General features: G+C 45.5%; 1 protein-coding gene across 1 annotated transcript in view; it reads right to left on the bottom strand.

Moving 5' to 3' along the window:
• The window catches only part of PIK3C3 (phosphatidylinositol 3-kinase catalytic subunit type 3), a gene marked incomplete at both ends in the record, with an annotated part of 109,561 nt that extends 88,584 nt beyond the window's left edge, over positions 1 to 20,977 (bottom strand). The window contains one exon of the mRNA XM_089679175.1: positions 20,882 to 20,977. Within this exon, the coding sequence (XP_089535301.1) occupies positions 20,882 to 20,977 (96 nt within the window). The remainder of the gene's footprint in view (positions 1 to 20,881) is intronic.
• Positions 20,978 to 21,339: the final 362 nt, after the last annotated feature.

The following is a 21,339-nucleotide window of genomic DNA, read 5'->3' as shown; positions in this document are numbered from 1 at the left end:
CTGTCTCCTATGAGGATCTGTCCCCCTCGACGTATCTGCGCATGTGCCAGTTTCAGGCATTAGCAGCCGATCGGTGATCTCCGGCACATGCGCAGATACGTCGAGGGGGACAGATCCTCATAGGAGACAAATTTTCATGCTACACCGGTCTTCAGGGCGGACTGTGAGAGGAGCCTAGCGGGAGCCTAGCTCCGCGGGCCGGATTAAAAGGTCCGCCGGGCCGTAGTTTGCCCATTGCTGATCTAGACCAAGGCTGGGATCACACTGATGCTATGTGGAAAACGCACAGAAATCGCTCTGTGTTCATGTGATCTGCTGCGGGTGTCTATTAACCATTTGCCTTCTAGAGGATTTCCCCCTTTCCTGACCAGGCCATTTTGTGTTATGGCGCTGAATTACTTTAACTGACAATTGCGCAGTCATGCAACACTTTTCCCCCCACAAATAGAGCTGTATTTCGGTAGTATTTGACCACCTGTGTGGTTTTAATTTTTTGTACAAATAAAATGTTATATCTCTCCCTATTTTTTTTTGTCCAGTAAAAGAAATTTAAAAAAAAAAAAAAAAAAAAAAAAAAATCTAATTATGTCATAAATTTAGGCCAAAATGTATTCTGCTACATGTATTTGCTGAAGGGGAAAAAAATAAATAAAAATAAAAAAAAAAAAAAAAAAAATCACAATACGTGTAAATTAATTGTTTTCGTGAAACTTATAGCGTTTACAAATGCAGGTATATATACACACACTGGGATTTTATTTTTACTAGTAATGGCGGTGATCAGCGAATTACAGAGGGACTGCAGCAGGCATTCAGACTTAGGAGGGACTGACTTGGTGTCACTGACATCCCCAGTGACACCAATACAGTGATCAGTGCTAATAAAAAGGACTGACACTGTACTAATGGCACTCGGCAGGAAGGGGTTAACATGTGGGGCGATCAAAGGGTTAACAGTGTGCTGTTTTACTATGTTCCCTTCACTGTAAGCACATTATGCATTGCTCTGCAAATCCATGCATAGCATTGTGCAGGAGCCGACAGGGGAGAGTTTGTTGTTTACTTATGTGATGGATATGGTAAAATGCCTATTTGGTTTCTTGTTGAATATATACATTTTATACATATCTACTTTTATACTTTTTCATATTTCTAAACATTATATATATATATATATATCTCTCTATCTCTTTTGTCTGCTGGGCTTTGTAGTCCTCAACTCAAAAATGTCTGCATATACACATACATACATACATACATATACACATATACATACATACATATACACACATACATATATATACACACACACACACACATATATACATACATACATACATACACATATACACACACACGGAAAATATTCTCTCTCTCTCTCTCTCTCTCTCATTAGTTTGTAGACACTAACTTTCATGTACAGCAATCAACACTTTTTGGGATTTTTTTTGCCTAAATTTAAAGAAAATTTAATTATTTTTTTTTTTGGATTTGTTTTATAGCAGAATGTAAAAAATATTGTCTTTCAAAATGTATTTTCGTTATATAATAAAAAATGCCCAGTGGTGGTCAAATACTCTCAAAGAAAGCTCTATTTATCTGAATAAAAATTTAGTTGTGTACAGCACTACATGACCATGCAATGATCAGTTAAAGTAGTGCAGTGCCGAATAGCAAAAAAATGGCCTGGTAATGAAGGGGGTAAAACCTTCCCAGAGAAGTTTACTTGAAGCTATTCCCCTCCCCAAAACTAAATCGGTGAACTTAATTTGCAAATGAAGCAGAGAAATAGCAGCGATTAAGGCAAAAATCAGGGACGCAGCAGCCAGTTCTGTACTGCATCAGTACGTCGGCACGCTGCCATCTTGTGGGAAGTGGGCACATACTTCAGTGTCACCAATGTGTTGTGCTTCATTGTTCATTTGAGTTGTAGAGGACACAAATCAGCTGTAGACGTCTCCAGGTAGATCCCTACAAGATCATACCCTACATAGCAGTACAGCACTGTGTCCTGGGACATAAAAGGACAGGTCTGAGCAGGCAGGCTAGCAGAGACTTACACTGAAAATATACAGACTGATGTCACATACCCTGTATAGGGAGCACAAGCATACACCACTCTGCATATCTTCTAACCCAGAATAATTTTTGTTGTGCCAGAATTCAGCTTTGAAATGAATACGTGGCCAGGTTATGAAACAAGTAATGAGTAAAAAAAAAAAAAAAAAAAACAAAAAAAAAAAAAAAACGCAAGCTCTGTAGCTATAGGTACTGTGATGAAATTAAACTCAATTACTCAGCAGCTCACTCTGCACCCTCCTCCTACCAGCTGTGACTCAGCAACTCTGCCCACCCTGCACAACCCTAGTAGCTACTAGTCAAGTGTTTCTCAACCTTTTTTTTTTTTTTTTTTTTTTTTAAATTAAGGCACCCTTTAAAATTATGGAGTCTTGAGGCACCCCATTCTAAAATGGGGGGTCTCAAGGCTGCCCATACTTAAGGGGTGCCACGGGACTATCCATAATTTTAAAAGGGCACCCCATTGTAAAATGTGAAAAACTATTCTAATAGTTTTTTATAACGCAGCAACATCCACACATGTAGGACACCCAACATTAGAGGTGACTAGTATGCCTCTCTCCTCCCTCAGTTTTTCTCCATCACTGAGCTAATGTGATCCCAGCACCCCTCCTCTTAGAGCAGAAAGAAAAAACTCTAATCTTTGCTTTCTTCAATCCATCTTCTGATAGAACGGAGCCAAGCTGCATGTTCAGTTTAGTGTGTATTGCTAGTTTTTTTTTTTTTTGGGAGAGTGCATGTGATCAGCACAGTGCCAATCAGCAGGTCAGGGGTTATGCAGCCTCATAAGACAATCAGGGGAGAATGAAAAAAAACTCTTCCTATAAGCTTTAAACAGTGCTCTGCTGGACACTGATAGAAGTCACAAGACTGCTCTAACTGCTGATGAGAAAAGGTATTTAGCAGTTTATATTTACTAAAATAATTGCATTTCCATGTTCTGTGTACGGGGAGAGGGTGGACACAGCGAAGGCAGGGGTCCAGCGGGGAGACGGCGGACACAGCGAAGGCGGGGAGACGGCGGACACAGCGAAGGCGGGGAGACGGCGGACACAGCGAAGGCGGGGAGACGGCGGACACAGCGAAGGCGGGGAGCCGGCGGACACAGCGAAGGCGGGGAGCCGGCGGACACAGCGAAGGCGGGGAGCCGGCGGACACAGCGAAGGCGGGGAGCCGGCGGACACAGCGAAGGCGGGGAGCCGGCGGACACAGCGAAGGCGGGGAGCCGGCGGACACAGCGAAGGCGGGGAGCCGGCGGACACAGCGAAGGCGGGGAGCCGGCGGACACAGCGAAGGCAGGGGTCCAGCGGGGAGCCGGCGGACACAGCGAAGGCAGGGGTCCAGCGGGGAGCCGGCGGACACAGCGAAGGCAGGGGTCCAGCGGGGAGCCGGCGGACACAGCGAAGGCAGGGGTCCAGCGGGGAGCCGGCGGACACAGCGAAGGCAGGGGTCCAGCGGGGAGCCGGCGGACACAGCGAAGGCAGGGGTCCAGCGGGGAGCCGGCGGACACAGCGAAGGCAGGGGTCCAGCGGGGAGCCGGCGGACACAGCGAAGGCAGGGGTCCAGCGGGGAGCCGGCGGACACAGCGAAGGCAGGGGTCCAGCGGGGAGCCGGCGGACACAGCGAAGGCAGGGGTCCAGCGGGGAGCCGGCGGACACAGCGAAGGCAGGGGTCCAGCGGGGAGCCGGCGGACACAGCGAAGGCAGGGGTCCAGCGGGGAGCCGGCGGACACAGCGAAGGCAGGGGTCCAGCGGGGAGCCGGCGGACACAGCGAAGGCAGGGGTCCAGCGGGGAGCCGGCGGACACAGCGAAGGCAGGGGTCCAGCGGGGAGCCGGCGGACACAGCGAAGGCAGGGGTCCAGCGGGGAGCCGGCGGACACAGCGAAGGCAGGGGTCCAGCGGGGAGCCGGCGGACACAGCGAAGGCAGGGGTCCAGCGGGGAGCCGGCGGACACAGCGAAGGCAGGGGTCCAGCGGGGAGCCGGCGGACACAGCGAAGGCAGGGGTCCAGCGGGGAGCCGGCGGACACAGCGAAGGCAGGGGTCCAGCGGGGAGCCGGCGGACACAGCGAAGGCAGGGGTCCAGCGGGGAGCCGGCGGACACAGCGAAGGCAGGGGTCCAGCGGGGAGCCGGCGGACACAGCGAAGGCAGGGGTCCAGCGGGGAGCCGGCGGACACAGCGAAGGCAGGGGTCCAGCGGGGAGCCGGCGGACACAGCGAAGGCAGGGGTCCAGCGGGGAGACGGCGGACACAGCGAAGGCAGGGGTCCAGCGGGGAGACGGCGGACACAGCGAAGGCAGGGGTCCAGCGGGGAGACGGCGGACACAGCGAAGGCAGGGGTCCAGCGGGGAGACGGCGGACACAGCGAAGGCAGGGGTCCAGCGGGGAGACGGCGGACACAGCGAAGGCAGGGGTCCAGCGGGGAGACGGCGGACACAGCGAAGGCAGGGGTCCAGCGGGGAGACGGCGGACACAGCGAAGGCAGGGGTCCAGCGGGGAGACGGCGGACACAGCGAAGGCAGGGGTCCAGCGGGGAGACGGCGGACACAGCGAAGGCAGGGGTCCAGCGGGGAGACGGCGGACACAGCGAAGGCAGGGGTCCAGCGGGGAGACGGCGGACACAGCGAAGGCAGGGGTCCAGCGGGGAGACGGCGGACACAGCGAAGGCAGGGGTCCAGCGGGGAGACGGCGGACACAGCGAAGGCAGGGGTCCAGCGGGGAGACGGCGGACACAGCGAAGGCAGGGGTCCAGCGGGGAGACGGCGGACACAGCGAAGGCAGGGGTCCAGCGGGGAGACGGCGGACACAGCGAAGGCAGGGGTCCAGCGGGGAGACGGCGGACACAGCGAAGGCAGGGGTCCAGCGGGGAGACGGCGGACACAGCGAAGGCAGGGGTCCAGCGGGGAGACGGCGGACACAGCGAAGGCAGGGGTCCAGCGGGGAGACGGCGGACACAGCGAAGGCAGGGGTCCAGCGGGGAGACGGCGGACACAGCGAAGGCAGGGGTCCAGCGGGGAGACGGCGGACACAGCGAAGGCAGGGGTCCAGCGGGGAGACGGCGGACACAGCGAAGGCAGGGGTCCAGCGGGGAGACGGCGGACACAGCGAAGGCAGGGGTCCAGCGGGGAGACGGCGGACACAGCGAAGGCAGGGGTCCAGCGGGGAGACGGCGGACACAGCGAAGGCAGGGGTCCAGCGGGGAGACGGCGGACACAGCGAAGGCAGGGGTCCAGCGGGGAGACGGCGGACACAGCGAAGGCAGGGGTCCAGCGGGGAGACGGCGGACACAGCGAAGGCAGGGGTCCAGCGGGGAGACGGCGGACACAGCGAAGGCAGGGGTCCAGCGGGGAGACGGCGGACACAGCGAAGGCAGGGGTCCAGCGGGGAGACGGCGGACACAGCGAAGGCAGGGGTCCAGCGGGGAGACGGCGGACACAGCGAAGGCAGGGGTCCAGCGGGGAGACGGCGGACACAGCGAAGGCAGGGGTCCAGCGGGGAGACGGCGGACACAGCGAAGGCAGGGGTCCAGCGGGGAGAGGGCGGACACAGCGAAGGCAGGGGTCCAGCGGGGAGACGGCGGACACAGCGAAGGCAGGGGTCCAGCGGGGAGACGGCGGACACAGCGAAGGCAGGGGTCCAGCGGGGAGAGGGCGGACACAGCGAAGGCAGGGGTCCAGCGGGGAGAGGGCGGACACAGCGAAGGCAGGGGTCCAGCGGGGAGAGCGGATATAGCGAACGCAGGGGCCGGGGAGAGCGGATATAGCGAACGCAGGGGCCGGGGAGAGCGGATATAGCGAACGCAGGGGCCGGGGAGAGCGGATATAGCGAACGCAGGGTCCGGGGAGAGCGGATATAGCGAACGCAGGGTCCGGGGAGAGCGGATATAGTGACTGCAGGGTCCGGGGAGAGCGGATATAGTGACTGCAGGGTCCGGGGAGAGCGGATATAGTGACTGCAGGGTCCGGGGAGAGCGGATATAGTGACTGCAGGGTCCGGGGAGAGCGGATATAGTGACTGCAGGGTCCGGGGAGAGCGGATATAGTGACTGCAGGGTCCGGGGAGAGCGGATATAGTGAGTGCAGGGTCCAGGGAAAGCGGATATAGTGACTAACACCAAGTCACTGCTGGGAAGGGAAACAGAAATCTGAGTTGTTGGGCAATTGCTGTGGGGGCCTGGACGGGGAAGAAGAGCTGCTAAATCACTGAAGGAGAGGGGGATGAGAGCCGTTAAGTCACTGTTGGGAGGGGAATCTGAGCCAAGTCAGTGCTGGTTGGGGGAGCAAAGCTGCTAAAAGAGGGGAGCAGGTACATGAGCTGATGAGTAACTGTTGGGAGGGAGGTGGCGGCGGGTTGATAATGGGGGCAGCCAAGTGCCATAGCTGGGAGTGGGAATCAGAGCTGGGTGAGGGTAGCAGGGGGCAACGAGACACTCACTTATTCCTCTGCTGGGTGTCGCCATCTTGCTTGGAACAGCATTGAGGTCAGGCTGTCAACTACATCCCCACATATCAAAAGCCACCACTGCCCTTTTTTGTGATGGTCATGTCTCTCTGGATAGGTCAGCAACCTGAGGGAGTGGTTTGAAATGGAAATGAGGGATTGGCTGCTGACTGAAGTTGTCATTTGCATATCAGAAACTATCTACTGGGCCTGTGTGTATTGGGGAAGAAGGAGGGTGTTTGGAGCAGATTATGGAGGCACCACTATGGTCACACAAAACGCAGAATATAGAGGATCGCTCTCATCCAAGGGAGAAGAGAAGCAATTTGGTGTAACAGGTCGGCTCGGCGCAGAGACATTTATCTACTCATGAATGACAAGTAATCTTCCCGTGCGAGGCATGTCATCACTGGCAGGTGACAAGGGACACTCTGCAATGCACGGTTATAGATTGGATGGGTGATCCTTCTACAATGATTGAAAAAAAATAATAAATCCCATCAGACCCGTGGCTGATTATTGGTGCGGCAGGAAATAGCTCAGGAAATTGTTATTTAAAAGCAGCTACATTTACGGAAATCTCATCCCAGACAGAATGCATAGACCCGATACAGGATGTTCTACAGAACACGGATTTCTAACCCATATTATACCCATTTCTACAGCAGGGAGATATTTCATTCCATACACACAGCTAATTCAAAACGGAGCAGAAACAACCGTTTTATTTATTTATTTTAGATACAAGTGATCAGAGATTGTTAAAGCAGAAGTGAAAGCTGCAAGTCTCTTCTGCCATGGAAGCTTCTCCCTGCCTGTCAGCACTTTTTTCTGTTCGTTCACTTGGAGTGGAGCATGCGCAGTCTCAGCACGATTCTGTCTTGGGACAAATAATTCCAGAGTGCATGTGTGTGCCCAAAAAGGAGAGAGAGGACGGTATGACCAGGAAAGAATCTGATCAAAGCAATCTGATCATGAAGGCCAGAATAAAAGCTCTAATAAACCCCTGATCTCCCCATAAAGATTACCCGTGACTGCCCAAGCAATCATAAAAAGGGATGTTGTTCATCCCTTGTGATAGTTGAACAAAAACACAAAACTGTTTTTTTTTCTTTTTTAATAAAATGGGTATCGCCACAGGGAGAACAATTATATTAGTGAGGAAGCTCACGTTTGACTCATCTGTAAAAGGCTATTAAAGTAGTGTTGCCTATTGATGATTTTAGGTACCATAGTCTGTCACGATTTCACAGGCATGGGCAATCTTAAAACCTTGACATATTGGGTATGTAGTTACTCGGTGCAACATCTTTTATATATGGTTACCAAAAACTGGGTACCATATTGCGTACTAAAGCATTTTCATGAAAATTTGCATTTGTTAAAAAATAGCTGCATGAATATTGTAAGATTTTTTTTTTTTTTTGAACAACCACCATTAGATTCTCTGGGGGTTTTAGGTTGTTTTCCAGCAAAAAAAAAAAAAAATTGGCCTGGACAGCAAGTGGTTAAGCAGTATATGTGGGTGGATTATTTTTGACAAATATGGATATCAACTAGTTTCAGTAAGGCTACTTTCACACTGATCGGCCGCAAAAACACAGCAAAAAACGCATAGGAGTTTTTAACCGCACAGTTTTGTTTTTTCTCTTTAAAAAGGACACGCAACTTAAAAACTGCACCAAAAACTCTTCTCAGAGGCCCTTTTCTATTGATTTCACTTTTTTTACCGCTTAACCATTTCAATACCGGGCACTTTTACCCCCTTCCTGCCCAGGCCATTTTTCGGGTTTCAGCGCTCTCACACTTTGAATGAAAAATTGTGCGGTCATACAACATTGTACCCAAACTAAAATTTTATCATTTTCTTCACACAACTAGAGCTTTCTTTTGGTGGCATTTAATCACCGCTGGGGTGTTTATTTTTTGCTAAACAAAAAAAGACCGAAAATTTTGAAAAAAAAAAAAAAAACCTCTTTGTTTCTGTTATAAAAGTTTACAAATAAATTATTATTCATAAATTTAGGCCGAGATGTATTCTGCTACATGTCTTTGGTGAAAATAGCCCAAATTAGGATGTATTTAGTTTGTAGGAAAGTTATAGAGTTCACAAACTATGGGATAGATCTGAATATTGATCGATTCTGAAGTACTGACAGCAAATCTAATTTCTTGAGGTCCAAGAATGTCAGGACAGTACAGATATCCCCCCAAATGTCAGGACAGTACAGATATCCCCCCAAATGTCAGGACAGTACAGATATCCCCCCAAATGTCAGGACAGTACAGATATCCCCCCAAATGTCAGGACAGTACAGATATCCCCCCAAATGTCAGGACAGTACAGATATCCCCCCAAATGTCAGGACAGTACAGATATCCCCCCAAATGTCAGGACAGTACAGATATCCCCCCAAATGTCAGGACAGTACAGATATCCCCCCAAATGTCAGGACAGTACAGATATCCCCCAAATGTCAGAACAGTACAGATATCCCCCAAATGACCCCTTTTTGCAGAGTAGACAGTCCGACGTACTTCATAAGGGGCATGGCGAGTTTTTTGAAGTTGTATTTTTTTGTCATAATTTCAGAAAATGAAAAATTTTCACTTTTTTTTTTTTTTGTAACATACTGTCACCAGTGCAGCATCATCATATAACTGGCATAGCGGTGATCAGGGGCACTGACTGGTGACAGTATGAAAAAAATATAATTTTTTTAATTATTTTTAATTGATTAAATTTTTTTTTCTTTTAAGATTTTTTCTTCATATTTCACTATGACCAAAGCAGTACAATGTTACCATAGTAACATTGTACTACTTTGGGGAAGTGATCAGTAATTTTTTTTTTTTTTTTTTTTTTATTATACACAATTTGCTTATAGCAAAGAATTACTTTGCTATAAGCAAGCATTTACCTGAATGACATCAATTCAGTCAGGATTTTTTTTTGTGTTTAGCTGCGATTTGGCCACGGCTAATCACATGACACAGCTGGGCTGTGATTGGCCCAGCTTGTACATGTGATCGCTGTGACCAAATCACAGCTAGACACACTAGTATACAATGGATGGCATGAATGAATTGTATACAACTGTCATGTGACCTGCTGTGATTGGTCACAGCAGGTCACATGGTACCGGCAACGGATCGGTCATCGGCCGTGTCCGAGGTACACGGCCAGTGACAGGATGCGCGGTTCTGCAGGCGCTCAAACTGCGCATGTCCAGGAGGACACCATATGGCGTCCACCCAGAACGCTGAGGGATTTTACCGGCCGCCAAACAGCCGTTGGCTGGGCGGCAAAAGGTTAAGGACCGCCCTATAGCAGATATACTGCTACAGGGCAGCACCTGTGCGCAAAATATATATCCTTGATTTGCATTTCCAGGTAGGGGGCACGCATGAGGAAAGTGCAGCCGATAACCGGCAACTGTATTTACCCGGTGATCTGCTGTGTCATTGGACATAGCTGATCACGTGGTAAAAGGACGGCAGAGATTGGCCGCTTACCGTATCATGTGATCAGCTGTGTCCGTAGGACATCCATGGCTATAGCATGTCCTTCAGCTATAGCGCGGTTGGGAACCGGTAATAATAAAAAAAAAACACAACAACTTAACATGGTTGTTGGTGCCAGACGGGCTGGTCTGAGTATTTCAAAAACTGCTGATCTACTGGAATTTTCACAAACAACTATCTTTAGGGTTTACAGAGAATGGTCTGAAAAAGAGAAAAAATATCCAGTGAGTGGCAGTTGTGTGGAGGAAAATGCTATAGCCAAAAAGAGTATACTGCAGGCAAGCAAAAAGTGCAGAATCACTTTAACCACTTCCTGTCCGGACAATTAAGCTTTCAGCGCCATCACACTTTGAATGACAATTGCGCAGTCATGCAACACTGTACCCATATGAATTTACCATTTTATTTATTTTTTATTTTTTTTTATTCAGATAAAGCTTTATTTTGGTAGTATTTATTCACCGCTGGGATTTTTTTTTTTTATTGCTATGTAAATAAAAATGTCCAAAAATTTTGAAAAAAGTTTTATAAAATTTAGCAAATAATCTTTCATCATAAATCTTGGCCGAAATGTATTCAGTTATCTTTTTAGTAAAAAAAATAAAAATAAAATAAGCAAAATTAGTTTATAACCAAAAATTATAATTTTTAAACTTTAACATTTGTTATATTATGGTTTTTTTTTTTTTTAAATACAGTCACCCTAGCAGTACAGTGTCACCATGGTGACACTGTACTACTTGTAGGGGGTGATTTTTTTTTTTTTTTTTTTTACAGTGATTGCCTTTACACCCATATAGGATGTAAAAGCAATCATTTCTCTTTCTCGGTCTGCATTCTTGCAGCCATTGAGAACTACTGAGTGAGCTGTGATTGGTCACAGCTTGTCACATGGTACAAGGCTGTTGTGAATAGCCTTGTACCATGTGACCTCTGATCATTCACAGATTTCACACGTAGTGAGCAATGATGTCACAAGTGACATCTTGCTTACTACTTTGTGTGTGATCACTGATTGGCCAATCAGTGATCACATGATCGGGACCTCTTACAGAGGTCCCGTCCGAGGATTGGTGTTTCACTGTGTCCAAAGGACACAGCGGGCACCGGATCGCGGTGCTGCACGCTCCCAGGGAGCACGCACAGCTAGAAATGGCGGGTGCCGTTTATGAATGGCAACCCGCCCCTGGAGTGCCACCGTCCGGCCGTTTATAAACAGCAGGTGGACGGCAAGTGGTTAATTGTAATAAAAATCACTACCAAACAGTGCGCAGTGAAATCAGATTAAGTAAATTCAGTAGGGGAGAGGAGCCTGTATAACTGTGCAAGACTGAAGGGAAGGCTGGGGGTCAGCTTTAAAAAGCTCTGCACATACAGGAAGGAGAAGAAAAAAAAAAAAAAAAAAAGTGTTTATTTGCAAGAAATGCTACTCATCTTAGGGAATTTTTTTACGTTCAACCAGTGGGTTCGGGTTCGATGTGGATGGGAAAATCCTCCCCACTGAGCTATTGTATCCTGACAGCGGAGAGACTTCCCCACTATCAGAACACACTGATCAGCACTGCCGGCTCTAGCCAGCGGTGCTCATTGAGGAGGGAAATCCAACAGGGTAGTTGTACAGTAGTTGATGGGTAGATCATGTTGAAACGACCAACTTTCAATCCATGCATGGTTAGCTTAGGTCCTCTTGTGGGTTGACAACACACAGCATACTGGAATGAGCAGTGTCAGCCCTGCCAAGTTGTCTTTTGCAAAAAAAAAAAAAAAAAAAAAAAAAAAAAAAAAACTCAAACTCTTCCACTCTGCTCATCTCCATAACAGACACTAATCATTCTGCAAACTTAAAAAAATAAATAATAAATAAATAGACCCCTTGAGAGGACACAGGGAAGCTCTGAATTTCATACACGGCCAACAGATATAAACAAACATTTTTAAACAGTATTTATCAAACCCAAAAAAAGGGAGCCAGTAAGAGAAATTCATTGTTCAGCTTTACATTTACAGAGGTAGAGTCACTAACCCAGAGAAAAGTATGCAGCCAGGAAAGTAGGGACCGACTCTGGGTCCACACTATGCGGTGTGGGGCACCGGATGTAATTCGAACAAGAATCGCAACGCATTCTTGTCCCAATTAAATGCAATGTCTGTGCGGTGCGATATGAGCCAAATCAAATTTGCACCAAAAAAAAAAAAAAAAAAAAAAAAAAAAAAAAAAAAAAAAAAGGTGCAGGACCCCTTTTTTTTTTTAAACCACACCTGAATCACATCACGAGTGTTCTCACCTATGTGATGTGATTTCTGGCAATCGCATCGTGTCTTGCTGTTTGGAGGGGTCATTAATTTAACATTGACATCTACACCATGGAAGCCATGTGGTGTGGGAAACGTACAGGATTTGCAGCGTTTTTCCGCACCAGTGTGAATCTGGTCTTATTGGCACTGTATATCTATAAATGTTGCGCTCCTATTATCCAACTATATAAAGTGTGTGAAATATATTATATATACACACAAACTGACAATTTTCACTATATCAATAAAGTGATCATAATAAAAAACAAAAATAAATCTGTTTATCCAAAAAAAGTCCAAATTTGTGATAAAGTGATTAAAACATAACACAGGTGACTTTCTGTGAAACCTTCAGTGAAATTAAATGTGCGCTCACCTCCTTCTAAGCCTATTATACAGACTTAATAAACTTTTGGTTCACATATCCTGGAACCTACTAGAATTGCTGCAGTATATGATGGATGTTGGGAACTTCTGGCAAACACCTTTCCCCTTTAACCATTAGCCGCCCGGCCAATGGCCGTTTAGCGGCTTCAAAAGTGCTTCTGCACTCCGGGTGCACGCCATTTGGCGTGCTCCCACACATGCGCAGTTTGCGCTAATGCAGAGCGGCGCGATCTGTCACTGGCCGTGTACCTCGGACACGGCCGATGACAGATCTGAGTACCGGCCCCCGTTGCAGGTACCATGTGACCTGCTGTGACCAATCACAGCAGGTCACAAGACAGTTGTATACAATGGATGGCTCCATTCATGATGCCATCCATTGTATACTAGTGCCTAGCTGTGAATGGTCACAGCTAATCACATGCACATGTCATGTGATTAGCTGTGACCAAATCACAGCTAAGCACAAAAAAAAAACCCTGAATGAATCGATGTCATTCAGGTAAATGCTTGCTTATAGCAAAGTAATTCTTTGCTATAAGCAAATTGTGTAAAAAAAAAAAAAAAAAAAAAAAAAAAAAAAAAATACTGATCACTTCCCCAAAGTAGTACAATGTTACTATGGTAACATTGTACTACTTTGGTCATAGTAAAATATGAAAAAAAAATCTTAAAAAATATAAAAAAAATAAAAAATTTAAAAAAAATATATATATATATTTTTTTTTTTTCCATACCGTCACCAGTCAGTGTCCCTGTTCACCGCCATGCCAGTTACATGACGCTGTACTGCACTGGTGACAGTATGTAAAAAAAAAAAAAAAAAAAAAGTTTCTTCATTTTTTTCATTTTCTGAAAAATGACAAAAAAAATACAACTTCCAAAAAAAAAAAAAAAAAAAAAAAAAAAAAAAAAAACACAACAAACTCACCATGCCTCTTATGAAGTACGTCGGACTGTTGACTCTGCAAAAAGGGGTCATTTGGGGGATATCTGTACTATTCTGACATTCTTAGACCTCAAGAAATTAGATTGGCTGTCAGTACTTCAGGATTGATCAATATTCAGATCTATACCATAGTTTGTGAACTCTATAACTTTCCTACAAACTAAAATAATACATCCTAATTTGGGTTATTTTCACCAAAGACATGTAGCAGAATACATCTCGGCCTAAATCTATGAATAACAATTATTTATTTGTAAACTTTTATACCAGAAACAAAGAAAAACGTGTTTTTTTTTTTCAACATTTTTGGTCTTTTTTGTTAATTTAGCAAAGAATAAAAACCCCAGCAGTGATTAAATACCACCAAAAGAAAGCTCTAGTTGTGTGAAGAAAATGATAAAATTTTATTTTGGGTACAATGTTGTATGACCGCGCAATTGTCATTCAAAGTGTGAGAGTGCTGAAACGTGAAAAATGGCCTAGGCAGGAAGGTGTAAAATTGCCCGGTATTGAATTGGTTAAACTCTGTATATCCCTACATGGATTTCTCCCTCCTTCAGCAAGTTGGTGAGTTTGGGAGCAATTACAAAATACAGGTGTGTGTAACTTGCAAGCAAAAAAAAAAAACCACACACACACCTTAGGGATCACTAACAATTAACACATACTCCAACTGTGCAATTTAAACCATATATCTATAAATGTTGCGCTCCTATTATCCAACTATATAAAGTGTGTGAAATATATTATATATATATACAAACTGACAAAAAATTTTCAATATATCAATAAAGTCATCATAATAAAAAACATAACAAAATAAATCCATTTTCCAAAATTTTGACTTTTTTTGGAAAATGGATTTATTTTTGTTGTTTTTTATTATGATCACTTTGATATATTGAAAATTTTTTGTCAGTTTGTATGTATGTGTATATATATATATATTCGTATATTTCACACACTTTATATAGTTGGATAATAGGAGCGCAACATTTATAGATATAGGCTTTAAATTGCACAGTTGGAGTATGTGTTAATTGTTAGCGATCCCTAAGGTTTTTTTCTTGTTTGGCTCGCAAGTTACACACACCTGTATTTTCTTATTGGCACTGTACCCACATCAGTGTCTTGGAAAGGTTTGCTGCCAGCAGCAAACAGTGTAGGGAACGTACAGGATTTGCACAGTTTCCCGCACCGCATTAGTGTGAACCCGGTCTTATTGGCACTGTACCCAGATCAGCGTCTTGGAAATGTTTACTGCCAGCAGATCATGATTACAACCGGGCAACAAGCATTTTTTTATTTTTCCCCCCCCAAAAGGGAGCAGCCATGAAAATCCTACTAATTTCTCCTAGGACAGGTTTCCTTTCACATTAAATAGGAAGGATAAAGCACAAGGCTCAGAGTAATAAATCTGTCTTGTTCTGGCAGAGGAATCATGCGTTGTCTAATTCTCTACAGAATAATGTTGTGTAGATCGATCGAGGACTGCGAGCGCAGGCTGATAACAGATGTGTGCAGAGCCATTACCCAAACACTGGACGAACTTCATCTATAGTGGCCACCTATCAGAAGCACAATGCAGTGAGGACTAGGCTGGGGGTTAGACAGGCCATTTGCCCTCAGGCCAGCATGAAGAAGATATTCCAGGCAGGTGGCCCTGGAGATGCTTAACCACTTCCCGACCGGCCGTTGCATATAAACGGCCGGATGGTGGCAGTACAGGGTCGGGTGGCCGTTTATGAATGGCCTCCCCGCACCCTGCTTGTGCGCGCTCCCTCGGAGCGTGCAGCACCGCGATCCGGTGCCCGCTGTGTCCTCCGGACACAGTGAAACACCGATCGTTGTACGGGACCTCTGTACGAGGTCCCGATCATGTGATCACTGATTGGCCAATCAGTGTTCACATGCAAAAGTAGTAAGCAAGATGTCACAACAGCCTTGTACCATGTGACAAGCTGTGACCAATCACAGCTCACTCTGTCTGCATTCCTGCACTCATTGAAGTACTGAGAGAAAGAGAAAGAGAAATGATTGCCTTTACATACAGTATATGGGTGTAAAAGCAATCATTGTTAAAAAAAAAAAAAATCATCACCCCCCACAAGTAGTACAGCGTCACCATGGTTACAGTATGTAAAAAAATAAATAAATAAATGAATGAAAAATATAAAAAAAATAAAATAAAAATGTAAAAAAAAAAAAATGTTTAAAAATTATAGTTTTTGGTTATAAACTAATTTGTTTTGTTTTTTTTTTTACTAAAAAGATAACGGAATACATTTTGGCAAAGATTTATGATGAAATGTTATTTGCAAAATTTTATAGAAAAAAAAAAAAAAAAAAAAAAAAAAAAAACACTTTTGTTCCAAATTTTTGGACTTTTTCATTTACATAGCAAAAAAAATAAAAATCCCAGTGGTGAATAAATACCAGCAAAATAAAGCTTTATCGGTCTGAAAAAAATGGTAAAAAATTAATTTGGGTACAGTGTTGCATGACCGCGCAATTGCCATTCAAAGTGTGATAGCGCTGAAAGCTGAAAATTGCCCTGGTCAGGAAGGGGGTAAAAGTGTCCGGTCTGGAAGTGGTTAACCAGACATTGATCAGAGGGGGACTCGCAGTCAGTGCTACCTGCTGTTCACACCTGCAATCAATGTGCCTGGGCAATCTTCCAACACCAACCTGGTGAATCTTTATAAAGCCTCTTTGTCTTGCTTTGGCTATTTTAGCGATTTTTCTTTTATAGCATACCTATATGGAATGATGCATTTTGGTCACCATGTTTTGTTTTCAAAAGCTAGGATTCCCCTATTCATAGGCTAATGAACTTGTTTGACTGGTTAATGGAGCTCATGCAACAGGAAGTGATGTTGGCAGGAAGTTAGAGGGAGGAGGACTTGAACTCAGCCATAATACTTTTCCTGACATGCCCTGATATATACGGCATCAGTCTTCTGCAGACAGGAGGAACCATTTCTTCAGTCTCCCCCCATAGATCACAACATAACTTTGTATCAAAGTGAGGGGTTTTTGTCAGACATTTGTGAACATAGCCAAAAACTGCACAGGCACCAAGATTTACATGTTGGTGTCAGATGGCATCTCAATCCAGGAAGTAGATGGTGACACTGGATGATGCTGAAATAAAGATGGTGTCATTCTTCCAGACAGAAAAACAGATGTGTCAGGGGGGAGTACTGAGATCTCCGTGAGAGATAAAAAACGTGGAAGTGTTACAAAAATACACATGCCTTGAATATGAAAAAAAAACACGCACACAAAAAAAAAAAGAAAAAACACTAAATCTAAATATGAATCTCCCTGGACTGACAGACTTTATTATTCCAGTGTTTGTGGGAAAGTAAAACTATGTGCTCCCTGAATATACAATGCAGACAGCAACTTTCCGGAAGGAAAAGTCATCCATTAAAAAAAATAAATAAAAAATATTTTGTGGCAAGTTTTAGAAGGTGAGCAGAACAATGGCAGTCACATACGCATGTAAAAGCCATCACTTATCAATGTCCCCGGGGAAATACAGTTCTGTCTGGCATGACAGTATCAAATGAGAAGGGAGCCTCTCCTGCCAGCAGCCGGCAATATATTTTACTCCCAGCTTTCAGCAGTTTCTCAAAATCGGACGACAACCAGAGATTAACAAAAAGAAGCCCAAAGTTATAATCACTACAGAGCAAAAAACTTCATCTGAAGACAACAGTTACAGCTCATCCTCCGAACTGTAACTGTTAAGAGAAATTTATATACAATATGCTAAAACAAGGATTCTTAACCAGAGTGCCATCTGAGTTCCCCAGGGGGTGCCCCAAACAGAGTCAAGTCTTCTCTGTATCAGAGTCATGAGTTATGATCCCAGACAGCTGCTAGAAACATAACCACCAATGAGGCTCTAGGGCAGCAATGGGCAAACTACGGCCCGGCGGACCTTTTAATCCGGCCCGCGGAGCTAGGCTCCCGCTAGGCTCCTCTCACAGTCCGCCCTGAAGACCGGTGTAGCATGAAAATCTGTCTCCTATGAGGATCTGTCCCCCTCGACGTATCTGCGCATGTGCCGGAGATCGCCGATCGGCTGCTAATGCCTGAAACTGGCACATGCGCAGATACGTCGAGGGGGACAGATCCTCATAGGAGACAGATTTTCATGCTACACCGGAACGGCACAGGAACACGGCGAGAGGAACACGCGGAGCAAAGGTAAGTGAATTGACACAGGGGGGACTTGGGGACTTAATATGGGGGATGAATTACTATATGGGGGATGAATTACTATATGGGGGATGAATTACTATATGGGGGATGAATTACAATATGGGGGATGAATTACAATATGGGGGATGAATTACTATATGGGGGATGAATTACTATATGGGGGATGAATTACTATGCTTACTATGGGGGAATATTACTATACTTACTATGGATGACACATACACATCATTCATCTACTCTTGGTCCGGCCCCCGGGTCCAATATATGAACACATTGCGGCCCTCAAGTCAAAAAGTTTGCCCACCCCTGCTCTAGGGCCAGGATGACGGCATCATTCATGGCTATGATGGCGGCCGCCTCACCCTGACCATTGCCACGTGGGACACTGATCCAAGGTTTTAAGCATGCAGGGCCACCCTCAGCATTCAGGAAAAGATAGAAGTCTGCCTCCCCCAGACCTCCTGATCCCATTGCACTCTGACACACTAGTGGAGCCAAAAAGGTAGAGCTCTGATACAAGAGGGACTGTGTGATTGGGGGGGTCTCCGGTGTGAATGAAAGCCTTTGAAATCACTGGCAGACTCTTGTGTATAAGAGCGACGGATGTGATGGGGTGCTCCCATGCGGAGGGGGAAACTGACATAAATGGGGGACCTCTGACATGATAGAAGGCCCTTGAAATGATGAGGAGACTCAGATATGATGGGGGGCTTCTGACGTCATTGACGGACTCTTGTGTCTAGGGGCAACTGATGTGATGCTCATTTGGAGGGGGAAAAACTGATGTACAAAAGGGGTCCCCCTGATGTTATGAAAAAATTCTGATGTGACGTTTTTCATTAAGATCGTTGTGTGCACTGTTCCAGGCTTTCCACTGATGAGTAACATTTACATTTTAGACCGTGGTTATTGAGATTTTGCATACTTAGTAGGGTCCTGCAACTGAAAAAATAAATAAATAAAAGTCAAGAAAACGCTTGGCTAAAATACAAGTGGATTGGATTAGTTTAACCCCTCACCAGTAAAACCCTTCCATCACCAGGCCTTTCAGTGCTGTGATAGTCTCACTGATAATTTAACACTGTACCAAAAGTTACATTTTATTTTATTTATTTTTTTTAAAAAAAAACACAAATAGAACTTTGGTTGGTGATATTTAAAGAGAAACTTCTCTAAGGGTTTTAAAAAGTAAAAAAGCTGCTGACTTTAAAACATACAGGTACTTACCAGCCCATGGAGTCCAGCATGGAGGCCAATTCTTCACCGGGTTTCAGATTGGAAGTGGGAGTCCACTGACTTTTTGGAGTCTCACAGCCGATTTCCCACTCTGCATGCGCAAAATCATGCATGGTTGAGAAAGCGGTCCTACAGCTTCCTAGGATGTACAACATGTCCCAGAAGGCTGCACTCCGCATAGACCAGAGTGATGTCAGTTTGACCCTCCTGTTCCTAAGACCTCCAAGTGGGAGCAGTTAACTGTCAAAAAGGAACCTGCTCCCCCAAAAAAAAAAAAAAAAAAAAAAAAGGTTTCGCAAATTAGGTAAGTGCTATTAATTAGGTAGAGGATAAGCAGCACTTGAAGTTTTTTGAATGTGAGAGTAGAGAGAAACGTCTAATCAGGGGCGGAGTGACCATTCGAGCACTTCCCGAGGGCCCGGGGTCAGTAGGGGGCCCCATGAAATGCCCCTGGTACCTTTTTTATAGGCTTTTGTGAGTGTGGGCAAGGACACAGGGGCCCCACGATCCCCTATTGCCTGGGGGCCCCATGAGTTGTCAGACCGCACCTGTGGCTAATGGAAATAAAAAATGACCTTTGATGTTACTAAGAGCAAAACGTTGGCCAAGACCTAACTGCAGAAAAGAGATGCTGTCCCACATAGCTCCTGGGGAGGAAGCCTTTGGACTCACACCAAGTGAAGTGCACATTCCACTTCAGACAACATACCTTGCAGGAAGAGGACTTTCAAGCTTTGAGCATTATAGGACTCACAGACTCAAAAGTCCCTTAGAACTTGGGCTTTAAAAGTCATGCCATTACAGCCAGTGATGAGTAGGTGAGCAAACTGTCCCTTGGGACAGAAGATACAGATGGTCTGGCAGGGCCCAATGCATTTGCCAGGTCGGCATATCACATTCATCATCAGGACCAATCCAGAACCATGAGGATCACCGGATGACTTCTGCTTCATTCCTGCAAAGCTGACGAGAAAGTTTCAGGGGAGTAAAGCCATAGATCCAGGTGTACTGTTCCCATTGAACCTCCAGAGCATCCACTGCTTTTGCCAGAGGATCCCTGTACCTGGAAACAAACCTGTCCAATTCGTTATTAACCTGAAGGCCGGGAGGTCCACATATAGTGTCCACCACCTCTAACAGGTCTGGGAACACCCTAGGAGACAACCCTCCCAGGATTCAGACACTGCCCAGGACAGGATTTGATTGACCTCTCGTCACAGCGAGACTTCTGGTTCCACCCTGATGAATGCCACTGCTGTGGCATGGTCCTACAGAATCTGGAAGCCCTCTAAACAGGTTAGTCCTTTACAGAAGAGACAGCCAAATCAGCTCAAAAATATTTAATAGAGAAATGACAGAAAAGGATTTGTAGTTTTTGTGATGATACGCACACTAAGTAATAGTTTAAACACATATGTATTACAACTAGACATTTGTTTTCTTTGAATTCCACTTTAGGGTGGCTTCACAATGCCCTGGTGCAGTCCTGCTGCTGGGCAAAAAACGTAGCCAACCCATGGGTTTCATGTGGGGGTTAGCTGCACTTTCCCATTAACATCTATGATGCCCCACAGTTTGTGTGGTTTCAGAAAATGCACCACAAATGCAACATGCAGGAGGGTTGATGCACTTTCTGAAACCATAGGACCTGAAAGAAGTCTATGGAAAAAGAGCAGCCAACCCGAACGGAAACCGGAAACCGTGGGGGGGGGGGGGGGAATAAAAAAAGAAAAAAGTACCTTCTCATAGTAAACAATCGCATACTCCTTGTCATCGCTCTTCACGCATGGAAATTCCACCATCAGGTACATAAAGTTGGAACTACGCTTTTCACTCTGCAGGAGGATAAATAATTAATAATAATAATACAATCACTGGACATCTTATTACAAAAAAGGCACATACACCAGGAGCCAGCTCAGCTGCAGTGCCTATGCCAGCAGGAAAAGGAGGACAGAATTAGTGATAATTTATCCTTGGTCTGCTGCCATTTCTGTCCAATTGTAAGTCTGGGAGGTGTGTACTAAACCATTTAAAACCAAAGACAGTGCCCACTACAGTGAACCCCTACAAATCTAAATATGAAACTAGATCACAAAAATATATAATCGTAAATCACACGAAAATGAGTAAATGTAAAAAAAAGAAATCTCAGGACCCAAAGCCTTGCAGCACATCGGTGCATGCACGGGTGGGC

Source organism: Staurois parvus, unplaced genomic scaffold (genome assembly GCF_062004578.1).
Source record: "Staurois parvus isolate SC_StPar_1 unplaced genomic scaffold, SC_StPar_1.0 ptg000219l, whole genome shotgun sequence".
Lineage (NCBI taxonomy): Eukaryota > Metazoa > Chordata > Amphibia > Anura > Ranidae > Staurois > Staurois parvus.
The sequence above is the reverse complement of the archived record's forward strand: the minus strand, read 5'-3'. Positions and strand labels throughout refer to the sequence as shown.